The 17,964-nt window shown below is 50.4% G+C and overlaps 8 protein-coding genes across 8 annotated transcripts; 4 read left to right on the top strand and 4 right to left on the bottom strand.

The window, feature by feature from the left end:
• Window positions 1-2,651: 2,651 nt before the first annotated feature.
• M421DRAFT_6295 (von Willebrand factor) lies at window positions 2,652-5,427 on the bottom strand (the record flags this gene model as incomplete). Its single annotated transcript, XM_033596022.1, has 3 exons — window positions 2,652-2,699; window positions 4,471-5,198; window positions 5,262-5,427. 3 exons carry the CDS (start codon window positions 5,425-5,427, stop codon window positions 2,652-2,654), a joined length of 942 nt encoding a protein of 313 aa, XP_033447339.1.
• Window positions 5,428-6,289: 862 nt separating this feature from the next.
• M421DRAFT_101903 (uncharacterized protein) lies at window positions 6,290-7,740 on the bottom strand (the record flags this gene model as incomplete). The annotated part of the gene is made up of 2 exons (XM_033586700.1): window positions 6,290-6,305; window positions 6,464-7,740. The coding sequence occupies 2 exons, from the start codon at window positions 7,738-7,740 to the stop codon at window positions 6,290-6,292; spliced, it is 1,293 nt and encodes a 430-aa protein (XP_033447338.1).
• Window positions 7,741-9,833: 2,093 nt separating this feature from the next.
• On the top strand, window positions 9,834-10,691 carry M421DRAFT_17075 (uncharacterized protein; the record flags this gene model as incomplete). The annotated part of the gene is made up of 1 exon (XM_033587773.1): window positions 9,834-10,691. A coding segment is annotated over one exon (858 nt), but the record flags the coding sequence as incomplete, so codon positions are not given.
• Window positions 10,421-11,759, bottom strand: M421DRAFT_421951 (RmlC-like cupin). The gene is made up of 2 exons (XM_033593009.1): window positions 11,304-11,759; window positions 10,421-11,254 (listed from the first exon to the last, which is right to left on the bottom strand). The coding sequence occupies exons 1-2, from the start codon at window positions 11,440-11,442 to the stop codon at window positions 10,866-10,868; spliced, it is 528 nt and encodes a 175-aa protein (XP_033447336.1). The 5' UTR covers window positions 11,443-11,759; the 3' UTR covers window positions 10,421-10,865.
• A 122-nt stretch (window positions 11,760-11,881) lies between these two features.
• M421DRAFT_421950 (cysteine proteinase) lies at window positions 11,882-12,945 on the top strand. Its single transcript, XM_033593008.1, has one exon. It carries the CDS (start codon window positions 12,058-12,060, stop codon window positions 12,787-12,789), a length of 732 nt encoding a protein of 243 aa, XP_033447335.1. The 5' UTR covers window positions 11,882-12,057; the 3' UTR covers window positions 12,790-12,945.
• Window positions 12,946-12,976: 31 nt separating this feature from the next.
• Window positions 12,977-13,593, top strand: M421DRAFT_181434 (kinase-like protein). The gene is made up of 2 exons (XM_033587892.1): window positions 12,977-13,076; window positions 13,126-13,593. Exons 1-2 carry the CDS (start codon window positions 13,031-13,033, stop codon window positions 13,401-13,403), a joined length of 324 nt encoding a protein of 107 aa, XP_033447334.1. The 5' UTR covers window positions 12,977-13,030; the 3' UTR covers window positions 13,404-13,593.
• Window positions 13,594-13,837: 244 nt separating this feature from the next.
• On the top strand, window positions 13,838-14,323 carry M421DRAFT_93355 (uncharacterized protein; the record flags this gene model as incomplete). The annotated part of the gene is made up of 1 exon (XM_033598109.1): window positions 13,838-14,323. One exon carries the CDS (start codon window positions 13,838-13,840, stop codon window positions 14,321-14,323), a length of 486 nt encoding a protein of 161 aa, XP_033447333.1.
• A 1,054-nt stretch (window positions 14,324-15,377) lies between these two features.
• Window positions 15,378-15,820, bottom strand: M421DRAFT_181420 (uncharacterized protein). Its single transcript, XM_033587891.1, has one exon. It carries the CDS (start codon window positions 15,713-15,715, stop codon window positions 15,413-15,415), a length of 303 nt encoding a protein of 100 aa, XP_033447332.1. The 5' UTR covers window positions 15,716-15,820; the 3' UTR covers window positions 15,378-15,412.
• Window positions 15,821-17,964: the final 2,144 nt, after the last annotated feature.

Below are 17,964 nucleotides of genomic sequence, written 5' to 3'. Positions count from 1 at the left end.
GCTGAGGCAGCTCGCCTACGTGAAGTGAAGAAACAGGAGAAGCTTCAGGCAGCTCAACAGAAGCGTGCAGCAAGGGCAGCAACTCAAATAATAAGGCAAGAGGAGAAGGCTCGTAAGGCTGCTGATCGAGCCTCACGACAGGCAGCTCGTAGGACTCAACAACGACTCCAGCAAGCTCAAAAAACCGCCCAAAGAGGCAAGAGGGGAGACCTCAAGGCAGCTACTAAGGCAGGCTCAAAAAAGAGAGCAGCTGCGCAGCCTCAGAGTGGTGATGATGCCTCAGGTGCTGCAGCAGGCCCACCACCATCTCAATCACGACACGGCCGAGCAATCAAGCTCCCAGCTAAATATAGATAGCTATATATATCAATCAATACCTATAGAACTCAACTCTAGAATATATCGCGATAATAGCTATCGTTCGTGGCTCTACAGCCTCAAGTTAAGCTGCTGTTTTGGTGTTCAGGGTGGCTCGAACGGCCGGGCGGCTCGGACGGCCGGGCAGCAGGGTAAGACGAACAACGCCGAAGTCTCAGAAGCGATTAATTCTATATTCCGCTGGTACAAGAGATCAGGGGCATGCTACGTGTACCTCATAGATGTCGATCTTATAGAAGGCAATAAGGGCATTCTTGCAAGCCGGTGGTGGATTCGTGCCTGGACATTGCAAGAGCTTGTAGCGCCAACAGACGTCCATTTCTACGACACACGATGGCGGCCCATGGGATCAAAAGTTGGTCATGCTCAAAACATTGCAGAGACCATGAACATTAATGAAAAACTCTTCACAACCCAGATACTATCTTTTATAGAAGTGTTGCGCGGAGAATGTCGTGGGTTATACGCTACCTGTCCACGCGATTTCTCCAGCGCCCAGGACGTTGTTTACCTGGTTCAACACGTTAGCGGCATAGGAACTGAAGAAAGACATGGGATGCAAATCGTCAATACAGCCATGACTATTTCTACAGAGTGGACTAAGTCTGGGAGTAATCAGTGGGCAGTCGCATTGCTCCCGTGCATGGTACTGAGCAGTCCTCACTCATTGGTGGGTATCCTACTTAGAAGATGGCACCGCGGTCATTAACGTACTATATGACTTTCTTTTTGAAGGAACATGTACAGTTGTTTGGTATCTGGTAGTCTTATCCGCGAGGCAGACAAACAGGAGCTTAAGGTTGATACCATGGACACGCAACATTCAACGTGATTCTCAAAGATGGACTCATCTCCTAGTCGTACGCTCGGCGTCTGGTTTGAAAATATTCAAGATTATACATTCGAGCTCCTCGGTTCCACTCCTTGGCAGAAGGATGAGCGTTACTCTCGTTGTTTTACACTTCCATGTTTCTCTATTAAGACCACGATCCTTCTCTTTCATAGACCGAACTCACCATTGGCGGTGTACGCTGGATTCAAACTCGGTCCTACTATTAGCGATCGTCTACAGGTAGCGGAAGCGGAAGCTGTGAACATCTTGATAATGGCGTCGCCAGCGTTTACAGGGACGACTCCATTCTTGGAAAATATGGAGGCTGCTGTCGATGTGTCAAACAACACCAGAGCGATCGGTCCTCGGGATGGGTGTGGGAGCATCTGCGGACATAACCGTGTGTACATTGCTGTCTCACTCAAAATGGTCTTCAACCAAGCAGTGACAACAGTCTCTCCACAAAAGAGCTGCTGGTACTTGGGTCTCGATTCGAGACGCACTGTATCTGAAACACGAAGAATGGTTCTTCGAAGAGCCGCAAATTCGGCCGAACGGGCCACGCAAGAGAGGGCTTCTAAGCTGGACTAATTGACAGTGCTGTACAACCACCGGAGAAGACTCTTGACTAGGAAACATATATGCTTTCGAACGGCTTGAAATATCTTCGTTCCGTCATGTTCTACTGTGGCCTGTCATCACACGCTTTAAACACGCCATATTCGAGATCGCTTCGCCAATAGCGCAATGACAATGCAATATGTTCAAAATTTACTACTAAAAGATCTTACTGCATCTTGGAGACGCTTAGGAAGTCTTCGCCGTAAAGCAATTGAGGTCCGTCTATCAACGTATGAAGGCAACCACAAGCCAGACGTAGACCTCAAGTCATCTCTTTCGTAGAAAATACAGATGCTTAGCTGACGACGTGGGGTGTTAGAAGTGAACTGCACATTCGGACGTGGGGAATCGACCCTGCGGATAGCGGTTCGCCTCAACAAGTCATTCCACTGCGGAAGGGACACGGTATCCCACCAGAAGACTCAAATCAGTCTAGATCAAATGAAACAGCTCTTGAATTAAAAGGTTTGGATGGACTGAGAAATTCGGAAGTAGACTGAGGTTCAGTAACTGCATCCAGTGCGCAATTGAACCACGCGACGCAATACTAACGCTCTGCGTCCTCTTACTTGCAGTCTCAGACTCTGAATACATCTTATGGTTTGCTTCTCTGCAAGTTGAAAATGAGGCCTGAAGAAACTAACTTCCCTTAAGTAGCTCCAGCTTGCTCGCTCCGCAACAGCAAAGTTTTCAACCTGTGAAATCCCGGTTTTCGAGTCCATTCTGTTGACTCCTTCGCGAAACTCGCGATCTCATCTATGTCGCATACACCTCAGTATCTCGTTGGCTATATAAACCATGCGCAACACATCAAGCTTGCTTAGGCGGAAGGTGGCGGCGGTATTGATGGATGCTTGCTGCGCGCTTGCTATAGGATCAGTAAAGAGATGGGAAGTATGCCAATGGAAAACGATTCAGTTCTTTCCTTTTTTTGCACACCAAAGTGGAGTGTCCAAACATATATACTACATACAATGCCACAACGTATGAGGAAAGGCACATAATAAAAGTTTTGCAAGATCAGCTCTGCTTTCCTGAAAGAGAAGATTGCGCAAACCCTGTATGGAGAACACCCGCAATTTTAACCTGTTTTTGGAAGAAATATGAAAACCGAAGATGTAAGAGCGCTCGACGATCAATTTACCTTCTAGACGCGAGCCCCACACGACTGGACAGAGACTCCATTTGTTTACCAAGAATTTCTGAAGCGTATTCACTCGTTCTTGTCAACCTCCTAGGGTTGGAGGAGGCTTGGTCCCGAGATCTTCCTCCTGTTTATTACAGGACTCGACTTAAGAAAGCTCTAATCTTCTACCTTAATCCATACCTGTCACAGCTGAAAAGTGGCAGAATGTAGACTACACTTATACCCCTGAATGGGCTGCTTATGAGGCTGATTCTCTGCGACAATAACCACAACAGCAGATGTCGAACGTATCAAAAGAACCCTCTACCCTATAAGAGACTGGCAATATCGCATATTTATTATGCCAAGTAACAATAAGCATGCCGTTTCCGCTGCAACGCTGGTAATCAATTCCTTTGACCCAATTTCAATTGAAGCACGCAGGTTTTTGAAACAGTAAGCTCTTTGAGGCTTGAGTGGCAGTTGCACATCCGGGAAACCACGGCCGAGGTCTGATCTGGCTGTGAACTGGGAACCTGGGGTCTTGCGTCTTCAGAACCGTCATCCTAAGAAGATGGAGTTGCTTCCGCATGAAGACTTTCTGTTTTTGAATAGTAGGCAGGCGGACGCGCCTCCAATGCGGCCTTCTTGCACAATGTGTAAACATTTGGCTGCCCAAAGCTAGAGTACTATCAGAGTTGGAAATTCTTAGCAATTGTTACACTCTCCTATTATAGTAAGCCACTCGCCGCAGAGGCTGAATACCTAATCAAAATTCTTAAGCACAGTGTAGGATGTATTGTTATAGAGCGATCCTTATAGATAGGTCTCTTTAAATAAAAGCGACTCAAGCTTAGGACTGGCGCTAACAGCTTTCAGATGTGATACTCCAATGGTTCCAGGAGATATTCCGAGCTCTTTGTAATAGATGGAGGCTTGATCAGGTGCAACTTCAAGTTGGGAGGAAGGGGGAGTCTGTCCGGACAACAGTAGGCTGGAGCCTTCATGTTCATACGTTGGTGCCGACGCCCTCTGGATGGATGTGGTGATGTCTACAGCGACAGTTTACAGTAGTATATTAGTATTATATCAAGGCAGGAAGCGTTGTAAATAGCCAATGTTGGCTGGTACGCACGTGTCTCCCCCGGAAGTTCTTAAGCAACATCCCATCAACACACGCCTCAAACCTCTCATCTACTTTTAAGACCAATCATGATCACAATTGGTATCTTCCCCTGCCTCTGCTCACGCTTTCATGCTCCCCTACTGACGTCCTCCCACCAACATAATCTCATTTGTTCAAATGTAAAGATTTTACCTAAAGCGAGGAGGTAGTCACGGTAGTAGAAGTCAAGGGAAATAAAAAAATTATAAGCTGAGTAATCCGTAGTGAGGGTCATGCTGTTATTGTGCAGTTGCGAACCGGAATGACGTAAAGCTGTGACTAGAAGCCTGGCTTGCGATGCAGTTCCTTTGACTGCCTATCAAGCCTCCTATTAACTGCCCCACATACGACTTTAAGGACTCCTTCGCCCGTAAGCTCGGTATCGTCGTCACCGGTGAGGGGCACAGTATCGACGATATCCCTCAGCTCGTCGTCGCCAGAAACTTCTCGCAGACCATCGTCGAGCTGCTTGAGTGCCTCTCGCGCGCCGGCCTCCTTGCCAACCTGGAAGAACTGTATGCCGATCTGCCACGCTGGCGCATCGAGCTTATCGAGCTTCTTTGCGCATGCAATGATGGGGGCTTCGACATCGTCTGATGGCTCCCCGTCGGTGATGACAATGACGTTCATGGGCTTAGTGGCCTCAGGGTCCTTCTCATAGCGCTGCAGGTAGGGCTTGAGAATTTTATGTAGTCGCTGACCTGTAGGTGTTGCGCCACCGGGTCGCACAGTCTGGAAAATTTCGATGACCGTTCTGGCGGCTGTAACGTTCCTATAGATGGAAGAGTCTGGGTGGTTCAGAAAGTAGATGTCAATGCCGTCGGCATCGCGCTCCGTGCAGATAGGTGTGATCGTTTCGAGAGCCTTGCCAGTTTCACGCCAGGAGCGGCCAGCCATAGATCCGGAGTCATCGATGAGAAATATTGTGTCAAAGGACTTCAAGAATGCATACTGATCGTCTGCGGTGGGAGCTGTGCTAGACGTATTCATGGTGAGCTGTGCGTTCTGTGCCGGACCTGGGCTGTAAGCAGGTGGAGCGTCGCTTGAGCTTGTGAATAGATTTGTGTTGGCGCTGTCTGCTTTATGTCAATACCATTGGCTTAGACGTGCCTCAGACAAGGAGGCTGGCTGCGGCTTACTGGGTCGACGTGTCACAGGCGATACTGACGAGTACGGATTGCTGACGGGCGGGGGCGCGAGACGTGAGCTTCCGGACCCCACGCTTTTGGCTGGGTGAACAGGCGTTGTATCAGACAGTAGGTTCGACGATCGTCGCGAGAGCTTCTTCTTGAGGCTGCTGAACATCTTGATGAATGGTGGTTGGATGGTTTCAGGAAGCTCGTTTCTGCTGAAGTAGACGGGGGTTGTAAAGACTGCCAGAATGCATAGGGTAAGAGTTAGGTGGCTTATATGCTTGCGTGGCAGGAACAAAAGGCGCGCGATCAAAGCTCAAGGGCAGGTACTGTGGGGTAACTTGCGTTCGGTTCCCTTTCGACTCACTGTTGACTTATAATAATGAGATGCAAGATTGTTCGGCGCCCCTCGGTTGCCCATTTCTGCCTTGCGTCAGCCGCGAAAACACCTCTCAATTCAACCCGCCACAGGTGCCTGAATGGCATGGTGCATTAGCAAAGGCTTTCTCTATCACGAAACGCCTCGCTGGAGCTCGCACGCAGCCCGACAATGAGATTGACTGTTTGGGGCGAAAAGAGGCGCAGTACGCGCTACACCGAACGCACAGCCCCACTTCAGTCAGTCGGCTGAGTAGCCGCTCATGTGACGCCCATGTCTTAGTCGTACCTGCAAGCAGCAGCCAGAAGCAGAATATAACCAATCACAGCAGACTCCCCGTGCACCACAAGCATGGCTGGTGCAAGCGATGAACTACAGCACTGAATAGACGAACATGTGCAATGTAGTCGTGCTGATCCCATTCCGTGTCTGGCTTTATGCATCTTTCTGGTACAGCCAAATTATGATCAATGCTAACGCTATTGTCTACTCTCTCCAAGTCTCTGAAGGGTTCGGAAACCCTCTTGAAAATTTTGCGCAAGTTGCTTGAATGAGCTCGACGGTCAACCTGACGTCATATTGGATGCTCTTCGACGCCTCGTTGCGTGCCTCGATTGCAAGGACAAGTTTTGGAGGCTATCAACGCCCTTCAGCCCTACCGCAGCGGCAAACTGTAGCCTAGAGTTCACAGGCACTTTAAGGCTTCGGTGACGTCCGGATAAGCTTAAATCTGCAGCTCCGTGATCAACATCACCTCCTGCCACCCGTGATCCTTGGATCTAAGCTGAGACTCATGTTGGCCCAGCCCAGCGCCTGACCATTGACCTGCCCGTCTGTCCAATTTCTCTCGGCGGCCATGAACAGATCCCTCACCGCCAGGTGTCTTCCTGGACATACTGCATGCCCGTTCAATTGCCTCTTAGCTGAGCCGTCCGTAGCGACTGGGCGAGTAACTGGTAGGTGTCGTGGTATTGTCCAGAGGATAGGGCGCTTCGCCAGACTCCAAGCATACTTAGAGCGGTGCTGCGCCCAGCAATCGCCGCAGATGCCGATGTCCAAGTTGCCGGTACTCAAACTTAGATGTTCCTGCAGCATGTCCAGCAAAGGCATAAGCCGCACTCGAAGACCGCAATGCGCATGGTTGCTATCGACCTGGTAGCTCGAGATCTGCCGAAGCGTTGACAGCAGACGCTCGATGTCTCCTTGGTAGTATGTTGGCTCGGTGTTATCGTAGATCTTGCCTTGCATGCGCAGCGTATCGATCTTCGTGAAGAAGCGAATCATCTCGCCCAGTTGGAATGAATCACATTGTAGAGAAGTATCGTAGCCCAGCTTGCACTGTCGATCCCCAGACGTGTATATCCGAAGGAAGTGTGCCTGAAGAGAGTTGACGGTCTCCAAAATGTACTCCCTACGCTGGATCATCTCGTCTTCGAGGCCATTCGGTATGTCCCACCACAACGCCTTTGTATGATCCTCCTCGGCATCTGCTTGCCATTGCACCGAGTCGCGCATGATCAAGTGTTTCGAGTAGCGAGTCACCCACGGTGGGTGGTCGAGGAGGAGACCAATCAACAGCTTCTGTCGTGCTCGCTCTTCGGTTAGAGTCGGGCTCGTCCGTCCTTTGGCCTTTGCTTCCGTCAACTGCATGAACTTCTTCCGCTGCACGTACTTTGCCACACAATCTACTGCATCGAATCGGTCTGCGACGACGGCTAAGTTGGCGATGTTGGCGACTGGCGGGTTGAATACTGCGAGATCGAGGCCATGAATGGCACGGAGGAAGTCTGCAATGAGGTTTCGAATCGAGGATGCCTTGGATATGGCAATACGGCCGGCGTTCACGATCGATATACGAGGAAGGTTTTCTATAGGCGTGTCTCCGAGGCTCGCGTGCCCCGCAAGCTTGAGATCCTGAAGGGCTGCGGCGAGTTTCTGGCCCTCACTGAAACGTTCACTCAAGAGGTTTTCAAAGTATCTTGAGTTCTGCTGCAATATCTTGGAATCGACACGGTACGAATACTGCTGGCTGCCCTCTTCCTGCGACACATCGAGAACGAGGTCGCCACCAAAGGCAATGACCAGCAGGTCGTCTTCGTCCGGCATGGCGGGGGTTGGTAATCAGTAAGCGAGTGTCCAAGGCGTATTGTCTCATGGGTAGGGCCAAAACATCATGCAGTAACTGGTTGGCGATGCGCTGTGGTGGTGTTGAAGCGTGGAATCAAAGGTTGGCGTCACAGCCTCGTGGGGCGCATCGAGCAACAGCCAATTAGAGAGCTTCATTACAGGCAAGCCTCCACTACGACAGCGCTGCGGTCCCGCCCTCCATCATCCACGATGGCACGACATACTGAATCAGAAGAGCACAACTCCGTAGTCTGGAACTTCTCCAAGGTCTGCTCTATGTCCTTTGAGTCCAGCCAGGCAGAGTGCACTTTGAGCCTGTTTGCGGGGTCCAGCAGGCACAACAGAAATGCGCAACGTGAGACCTCAAGTCTTCAATACGTGGAGAACAGTAGAGTATGCCCAGAGCCATGTAAGGCTTACTGTGGGAAGCTAGAAAGGTCGTGGATTGCTTAATTAAGTGAAGTAAGTCTTGTACGCTATCAGGTCGGTTTAACAGCGCACTAGAGTGCACTTCTACGAAATATGCAAGAGCATTAGCAGAATATGAAAGCAGCGAGAGGAGGTGAGATGGAATACGTAAGGGTGAAAAGGAAGTAAAAGACAGGCAATGAGGATGAAGTGCAGGTAGGGCAGGGTTAAAAGTGCGATGCTGCAGGCGTTAGTAGTAGGAAAACATTACATATTGCACTTCACGCAAGAGGAAGAGGAGGACACATTGGAGAAGAGATATCCGCTCCACCAGTGTGATCGCCACGAAGAACTGACCTTTGAGATGGGTCAGACCGAATACATCGGGGGATCGGTCAATATCTGTCGGCTCCGTTAGCAACTTTAGCACTTGACTCCTGACATGGGAGGATTGTGTAGGTTGGGAATGCGAGGAGTGGCACATAGCGCGTCTGTGATCAAACCCTAAGCTTCAAAGCATGTACGCAAAAAGAGCTCTTATAAAAGTTTAGTCGAATTTTCACGCACTGTGGTTACATCATCCACGCGTCCAGAGCATCCCGGCTGAGGTCCTTCAATTTTACTACCACCTTATTTGTTCCCTCGTATTATCTCGAGGGACACAGGTGCTCCGTCCTACTATACCCTCAAACTCAGCCACATTGAATCACTCGTTACAAAGTCGTAAAGCCGAAACTAGCTGCATAGATGATCGATAGTGGAAGACTGTGAACACTGAACAGTGAAGCAGGATTGACTGGCCACATGACCTGCTAGAAGCGGCAGTCATACACTGCGTAAAGTTTGAGCCCTTTGTCTCGGTTCTATTGAAGACATGCAAAGCTCGAACGTTTCGTCAAGCATGCAATCGTGCAGTGTTGATGTAGCAGCAACTGCGGACAAAACTCGGACTTCGCATCGCTGTCGCAATTTCCGCAATCCACCAGGCACCTTCCACCGCTGCAGTCCTGCTGCACCATGTAACTCGATCAAACATCTCGTAATCCACTCTGAGGCCTAAAATCGCGCTAATTTACTGTATCGCGTACGATAGTTCTTTGAAGCAAGAGCGCAATGATTGACTGCGGTGGCGGTGCTGCACACGCTGCCGTTTCAGGCTGCCTCTTTCGGGCAGTGCAAGGCACCAGTTCATCGACATCGCATCTACGCATTCGTCCATAAATCATCGCCTACATCTCTCCTTTACCGCACAAGACCTCTGCATAACTTTGCGCATATCACACGTCTCTGTTACTGATCTATCCCTCCCGGACATCGCATCCGGCGCACCCCTGCGAGTCGGACATTCAGGCGGCGAAGTATTGACCGGACATCACAGACAGGCTCCACACGACTCTCTGCATCGGAAGCCATTTTGAACCCGTACGCTCGGAGCAAAGCATCACAGTAACGTTTACTGGACCGAACCTACAGTTAAAGTCCGAAGTTGGACTTCTGCTGCTGCCAACATGGACGAAACTGTACACGCTAGACATTTTTGGACTGCAGCCAATGCCACAATAAGAACTGGTCCGCAGTCGGTATGGCAAATCGATTTCCTCGTAGGTGTTGCCGCCAGTACCTTCATCCCAGCCCTTATCTTTTTTCTTGACATCCTTCATAACCTCTTCTGCCGAGCATTTCAACAACTACGAAAGATGCAGGAGAAAAACAGCAAACCTTTCCCCTTCGAGTCGCTTCCGCAAGAGCTGCGCGATATGGTTTACAAGAACCTACTGGAAGATGTGTCCTACCCTTTGCAAACCGCAGCTCAGCCTGCATCAACGCTGAATGGCATATTCTCAGGTCTCTGGGGCGCTGCAACCAGCACACGCTCCACACCTACACATAAGCGTAGTAATTGGATCTTCCTCGTCAATAAGCAGCTCTACGCTGAATACATGGACATGCACTGCAAGCAGTCGACCTTCTGCCTAACCGTTTCGCCCGAGAACCACCAAACCGCCGACAAGGACGCACGGATCTGGACCATCGCGCCCTCGACCCTAAAACAGATCCGCAAAGCGCACCTTGAGATCATCACCACCAGCGCAATGTTGGGCTGCACGGACCCGCGCAACATGGAGTCCTCATCTTGGACGCTCGCAGAGCGTATACGCTCTGAGCTCAGTCGTCTGGAGTCGTGCACCCATCTCACACTAGGTGCGAAAGCGATCGGCGATCCCCTGTGGAATCCGCTCTGGATATGGTTTCACTCGAGTCAGAGTTTTAAGAATATTGGTACCGAATTGTCAGATCACCATGGCGGGCCGACGCTGAATAAGATTACGTTTAGTCTGGATACATGGAGTCCAGGGGAAAATTATCTGGAAAGAGACGCGCTGAATAAGGGTGCGTGGACGTGGTATTGTATGAAGGGACATAGCGTCGGTATTGATGGAGGGAGTGAACAGACGGTCAGGGAATTTTGTGGCATGCTGTATCGTGAGTGTCGGACGTGTCGGCCTGTTGAGGGAGGTGAAGAGGAGGAGTGACTGCCTGGCGTAGTTGCCTGGGTCGATTTGCTGTTGCGAAGTTTTGAGATTTTGGAAGTTGTTGGCGTGTAGAGAGCTGCTGGACGATTTTCCTCATTACTACCTGCATTCTCGGCATTTTACGTTCTTGTCACACCTAATAATAACTACTCATACATGAGCTTACTTCTTCCCGTTCATCTCCACCAGCATCTCCCCCGCCGGCATCGTCGCAAAGCTCGCCATGACTTCCAAATTCTTCTCCTTACTCATCTTCTCATCGCTCTTGCTCATCTCTGCCAGTATTCTGAAATAGTCAATGTAAAACGCCGGCGTATATGTATTGAAAAACTTGGCCTCCTGATCCGTTGGATTCGAAAACGTGTGCGGGGCTCGTATGGGGACCGTGACGTAGTCACCCACCTTCGCGTCGATGTGCGTGTTGTCTGGCGCGTGGAACCGGACCTTGCCCTGTGTGACGAGGAAGGTCTCGTCGTGCATCTCGTGCCAGTGCGCGGGCGGGCCGGCGGTGTTCGGTGGGAGTGTAAATTCGGCGCTGCCGATACGGTTGTCTGGAGTCGTTAGCGAGATGGAGCGAGGTGGTATGGTGGGTGTAAGCACCTGTTCGTGAACCGTCTTCCATGATGCGACATGTAATGTGTCCTAGCTTTAGGATCTCGCCTTCTTTTGCAGGCACAAAGTTTATGGGCCGCCGGGGCATCTTCATGGTGGCGAGGGCCTGGCGTGCTTCGTTGTCCATGATGGCGGATGTGTAACTTGATCTGTTTGGCTGCGGTAATAAGATAACTTAGGTCCTAGTAAGCAGAGTAGAAGAGAAGAAAGACAGATAGAGATTGAGGACGAGGTTGGACATTGTAGGCTTATATGCATGAGCTAGAGCTGAGCGACCTGATGCGGAGAGCCGGTCGTGCTACCGGACATCGAGAAGATCGTGTCTTCTCCTGAAGACATCTGGGAACCTTCTCGGCCACTGCGAGGGTCCTAAAATTTGATTATTCAATTGCAGCTTCAGAATTGTTTTGCCGCAGCATGGCCACACCCGCAGTGACAAAAACGTAGAGAGGGAAGCTATGGACGAGTGAAGGCCCCACAACGGGAGCTACCTACCCCGCGCTAGCGCCCCTCCGAGCTCCGGGTCGCTCCTGCACGCCGAAGGCCCGAGACGTTGACCAAGGCGCGCCCTGCTGCCTGTCGTTAACAAACAGCGCGTGCGACAAACGCATCAAATACGACGAACGAATACAAGATCTCGTAACCCATCACAACTGACCTTTCCAGCACTGACACCGCAAGATCTCATCAACAGCACGCGTAGCCCCCCAACCGCCTCAAATACCACAACTTCTTGCCCAACATGCCGAAGAAAATGTTCACCGTCCTCGAAAACAACCCTTCTGTCATGAATCACCTAGCAAAAGCGCTTGGCATGGACGAGAGCCTCTCATTCTACGACATCTACTCGCTCACAGACCCCGATCTGCTCGCTTTCATCCCGCGCCCCGTATACGCACTGCTCGTCATCATCCCTCTCACGCTAACATGGGACGAAGCCCGAACCACCGAGGATGCGGATAAGAGCGATTACGAGGGCAAAGGCGAGGATGAGCCGGTCATCTGGTTCAAGCAAACAATTGGCAATGCGTGCGGGAGCATTGGCCTGGTGCATAGCTTGCTGAATAGTTGGGCAAGTGAGCGCATAGTGTCTGGGTCCACGCTCGATCAGATCAGAAAGCATGCGCTGCCAAAGGGTATGGTCGAGCGTGCGAAGGTATTAGAAGATTCAGATGCGTTCGAGAAGGCGCATGCGGAGGCTGCGCGAATGGGGGATACAGAGGCTCCTACTACGACTGATGAGTACCATCTGGGACAGCATTTTGTCTCCTTTGTAAAGGCGAAGGATGGACGACTGTGGGAGCTGGAAGGCGGTCGTAAGGGCCCGCTTGATCGCGGCGCGTTAAAGGACGACGAGGATGTGCTCAGCCCTGCGGCGCTAGAGAAAGGCTTGGGCAGGCTGATGCGTATTGAAAGTGAGAAGGGCGGGGATTTGAGATTTTCCGCCATCGCTCTGGCTTCGAGTCTCTATTGAAGTGCTTGCTGGTCGTCAGACGCGGTTACGAAGCTTCGCGTTACGTTCGAGATCAAGTTGGTATCACAAAGACAGTATGCACATTGTCATTAGCCTTGGCTCCTTCATACTAGTCTTCGACTCCGGGAAAGTCCGCAATATTGAGCACGTCTTCACCCTGATGCGCCTGACATCTGCCGCAAGGGGGGAGAGGACTGCGCTCTCGAGGGCAAAGTAGGATTCCAACCTGGCTGCTTAATGTATGCCAATGCACGTGACGACCTATCACGACTGTGGGGATGCGCCACGTATGTGCCCTACTCACCGTGAGAAGTTGAGCTCATCGCCCCTCCGCAGATTACAATCTTGCAACATTCCTTCGGTGCTCCTGCGCTGAAAAAGTGCACCAGCCGACTTTGCGCTCATTTTTTGGGTGCCTGGCAACTGCTCTGTCATATCTCCATGACCGCCATATCAAACACAGGGACATTAAGCCTCAAAATACTCTCGTTCACAAGGCTAAGGTCCTCCTTACTGACTTCGGGCTCTCCCGGGATTTCTTAGACACTACGTCTGGACCCACGCCTGCATCGCTGCGCTATTGCTCTCCAGAAGTCGCGGCTCAGGAGATTTAGAACGCATCTGCAGACGTCCGGTCCCTCGGTTGCGTATTCCTGGAGATGTTATCCGCCCTTCAGGGGTACAACGAAGGCTGGCTGAGGACATAATACCAGGGAACTGGCACAGAGTCATCGAATTTCCATGCCATCCCGGAGGCTACTATAGAACTACTGGGGGAATGGCGTTTATGTCTGAGCGAAATTGGGGCAAGGCCAATTGTCTGGATCGAGGATATGCCCGTCCGAAGCCGGCAAGAAAGACCAAAAGCTGCAGAGATAAGTAACTAAATCACAGCAGCTGGCGATATGATTATGTTCATGTACAGTTGCAACAAATGCAATGGTCACTGGTACGACACTGACTCTATAACCAGTCTGGACGACAATTTCAGCGCCACAACAGATGTATCCGAGCCTGATATGGCGTCCTGCTTAAATCTCCTTAAAAAATGACAGCCACCACATATGTAGACCAGCACGACTCGAATCTGGGCGTGGAGAAGGATTACTTGAAACCGACATTTGAAGACTCAAGTATGACCATCTGGTACAATACTCAACCAATGCCAGATGATAAGTCAATGAGAACCGAATCTGTGTTGGATACACTATCGGATGTGTCAGATGTGATCCCATCATCTTCAGTCACTGTGATCATGACTTCTGACGCACACGATACCAAGGAGTCCATTCCGGCCGCTAGATCGAACATGCTTGGGTCAGTGGGTCAGGACGAGGACCATCGCACGACAGTGATCGGAGCTGCAGATTCCGCCATACATTCAAGTGCTGGGCTGAATCTTGGAATTGGACAAGACAATGCTATATATACAGCAGGCTACGACCAAGCAGTTAGCCCCTATCTATCGATCGATGCCCCTTCAACAAGTGTTGTCCACCAAACAGCGAAACCCTGCCACACGACTAGCAACTGAAAATACTCCAACTGTGCGTCAAGCAGTCCCGACAGAGTTGAAGCCATTGCTGAACTTAGTTGCGCCTGCCTCAACTATTCCACTGGCCCGGCACGTCTTAGGGTTGCCACTTCAGATCACGCTCGAGCATCTTGGCCATGATAGCGATCATCTACGGTTCACGCTCTACCCAGACACTAATATATCGAACGCCTGTTGCAAAGTAAAGATTCTTCTTGAATTCACCCAGATCTCCGTCGCGAGGAAATGAACGACGATCGCATGGGGCGGCTCAGACAAATTTTCGACTCGTCTCCAGGGAATGGTATGGACTTCAATGGGATGGCCGCAGCTCTCACGATGCTGCGAATATCTCTAGAATGAAAATGCCTAGGACAAAGAGAACAAACGTGTGGAGGCTTCCGTTGAGCCTTGCTATTCAAATCGCGGCATATGATACTGGCCAAATACCCTTCATGGCTCACAACAAAAACACATTTTTGTCAGTTCGTGTACCGGTATTGGTGGGCAAGTGCATCGAATACATCGTCAACGCGCAAGAAGAGGAACGTAAGTATATCGACGAGCCATATCCTGAGCAATTAATTCTCATACACTGGGCGAAAGCTGAGATCAGGACAGAATACACCGCCAGATCTTGTCTGACAATTGAGGACGACCAGCCGAGACAAGCTCGACGCTTACAACTAGGGGCAACTTTGCTCGCGCTCTCATCACAAGCAACCGAGGTCATCTGGACAAATTATACAACAAGTGATGTCGCCTACATTTTGTTTGCATACTCCAAAGCGTTGCCCGAGCCCCTCATACCGCAAGAATTCAGTCGCAGCCTTCCCCCTGTCGACGAATGGCACTCTCAGAGAAACTATGTTCCCTCTTCTACCTCGATCCTTGAAGCTTATGAGATGTGTTTGGCCAAATTATCGGAAAGCAACTATCACCTATTGCTGTGTTTGATTGCTTTCCTGGCGACCGAGACGCATTTTGCTCAAGCTAATGTCGTCAGTACCCGGGGCTGGGCGAAAAGCCGCAGGACTTTGCAGCTCTAGACTTATGCCAGCTGATGAGCCTCATTTTGCAACCCTTGTCTTACTCGTCACGAATGCGGGATATTTTCTGAGCATGATAAACGGCAAGAAGAAATCTGCGGCTGACTAGGCCAGAGTTATGGTTGCCGAGCATGAACGAGCGAGGCGGGTAGAGCAAAAGACTTTGCGTTACGAGAGCAAGAACCGGATGGTAAAAGAAGCTGCAAATGAAAAGAAAAGCGATGCAACGGCCACGGTTCCCCAAGCGAACTATGATAGAACTCCGAACCCTACGCAGCCGCCATTTCAAGAGAATGTTAGACTCCGATGCTCCGTTTCGGAATGGCTCAAGGACGTCAGTCATGAGAACACGACAGTTGTAATGCAGGCTCCCGACAGAAGTTCAGCACAGAGAACAGGTTTCCCTACTCCAAAGCATTGAACGCCGGTAGTTTCACCACTGGTCTATGGCGAGCTCCAACTGGAAGCCACGAAATCTCAGTTGTCGGGCTTCACGATTATGGAGCATCCATCCACGAATCTGAAGCCACCACATCAACCACAACGAAGCAGGGGCGCTGACCTGGACAAGCTCCAATTCCGTCCACGCAGCACGATACACTTATGTCTACGGGATGAGGAGATCATTTGCAAGCCGCCATCAGTAAAGTCACGCTCAAAACCATCTCATCACAAGCGACAGTCAGTTGGATGGGAAGCAGTGACAGGTATTCTCGGTATGATGCCATCTAAGTCCAAACGAGAGAAGTCCTACAAGTGAGTGGGAGCATGGATAGGGGAACTGCCATTATGTATGAACGGCGCAGCCAACACTGTAATGGCTGGTGACACGGTCTATGAGATTGGGTCTAGTCAATATACAGTGCACTCTTCAAAATTAAGCTCATCAGTGTGCAAATCAGTCTATCTCTCAAGTCAAGTTTCTCGCTGGATAACAAGGAACGATCCAACGCGTGCCTAGTATCAATTGGTCACATCGGACAAGATGCGATCGAGAGAGATGGAAGTGGATCCAAACACCTCTCGAAATTCTTCGTGTATGAGCCAACGCTTCCTCCTTAGCCTCAGCCCCAAACAGCCCCTGGATCTTGACGAAGTTCTTCGTCAGGGTTAGGGCTCCCGGACGATTTTCCTTGGTAAGGCGTACATAGTATCCTTTCGTAACCTCCAACCTCCTAAGTACGTCCCGATTGCTGTGATGGTGTCTCGCTGCGTGGCCACTGTAGTTTGTGATTTTTAGTATTTGTTCTGTGCGGTCCCGAGATCCTTAGCGAGCTTATTGTTCTTAACCTGCCAGGCTAGGGGGTTGTGTTTCTCCGCGAACAACTGACTAAGGAGTCTGTCAGGGTTGAGCCTATATAAGAAGCCAGCTCAAAGCGGGAGTGCCAATGCCATACCGATTCGCAAGGTTGTGTCAAGTCGGAACATACGGTGTGTCCATTCGTCGCAGACCCAGTCATAGAATTTGCGGTGCAAGTCGGTCCTATAGGCCTTGATCGTCACCTCTGTTGACCATCTTGGACTAGCACGTCTCAGGGCATGTATATATGGTTGCCTTCTAGCTAGCAAGCAATTCAGCGCAGTTTTCAATCGATGCATACAGCGGCTGCGTCTACCGCGACAATAGGCATTGATCCGTTTCGAAGATATCTCAGTTAATCCGGCAGAGGCCTGATGCGTGTAATGGAAGATAGTCTCTTCAGGTACTGTCCGTTCTTTGAGGAAGAGGTAAAATTCCATGCGGCTATCCTTTCTGTTGACTGCCACGCGGACACTGCTTGGGTGAAGTTAATGCAATTCAGTGATGTCTTTTGTCGCAGCCAAAAAGGAGGCAAAATGTACATACATTAGTACCCCAAAGTAGGCCTGCTAAGTAGGCCTATTCTGCCCGCGACATCTTTGATCTGGATTCCAGGGAAATATGTATGAGGATATCAGACTGGAGACAGGAGGGTATTGAGAGGATAGGGAAGTGTGTACTCTGCGCGGCTTAGGGCAGTATCCACGAGATATAGGAGCAGTTAGTCGCCACACCTCGAAGCAAACATTTACACTCGTGCGGCTGTTGCCTCTCACTTTTGTCTCACTCTTGCTCTATTGTACGTCTTTCTCTATTGTACTTGTGTGGTTGGTGGTGTCTCACTCTTGGTCCTTGCCAAGTTATCAGTGCATATCGTACCTTCTCCTTCAACGTGGTCTGTCACCACACGAACACCGCCCACATAGCAAAATATTTGAAATTGTGTACAGTGGTACTATTTTAATATTCACGTCGTGATGATCCAGGCGAGGTATCACCAACATAAATCGGACACATAACATCGGCCCAGGCAAAAGATGCATCAGTAGCGAGAATCCCTCCAACATTTCTTCGAACTATTGTGGCCCCCACCACGCATGGAAGACCATAAGACCGGGAAGCTTCCACGTAGCTCAAGTTGGCTGCGCGCCGAACTCATCCCCAAACTGTCTCACCGCCAGCTTATCCGCCTCCTCTTCACCATGCCCATCCTTGACAAAATGCATCCTCCAATCGAAGACCAGAACCTCTCGCAATGCCTTGGACATTGTGCGGTGCCCGTTATCGCCAAC

Source organism: Didymella exigua, assembly GCF_010094145.1.
Source record: "Didymella exigua CBS 183.55 unplaced genomic scaffold M421scaffold_18, whole genome shotgun sequence".
NCBI classification, from domain to species: domain Eukaryota; kingdom Fungi; phylum Ascomycota; class Dothideomycetes; order Pleosporales; family Didymellaceae; genus Didymella; species Didymella exigua.
This window is presented reverse-complemented; position numbering and strand designations above follow the sequence as displayed.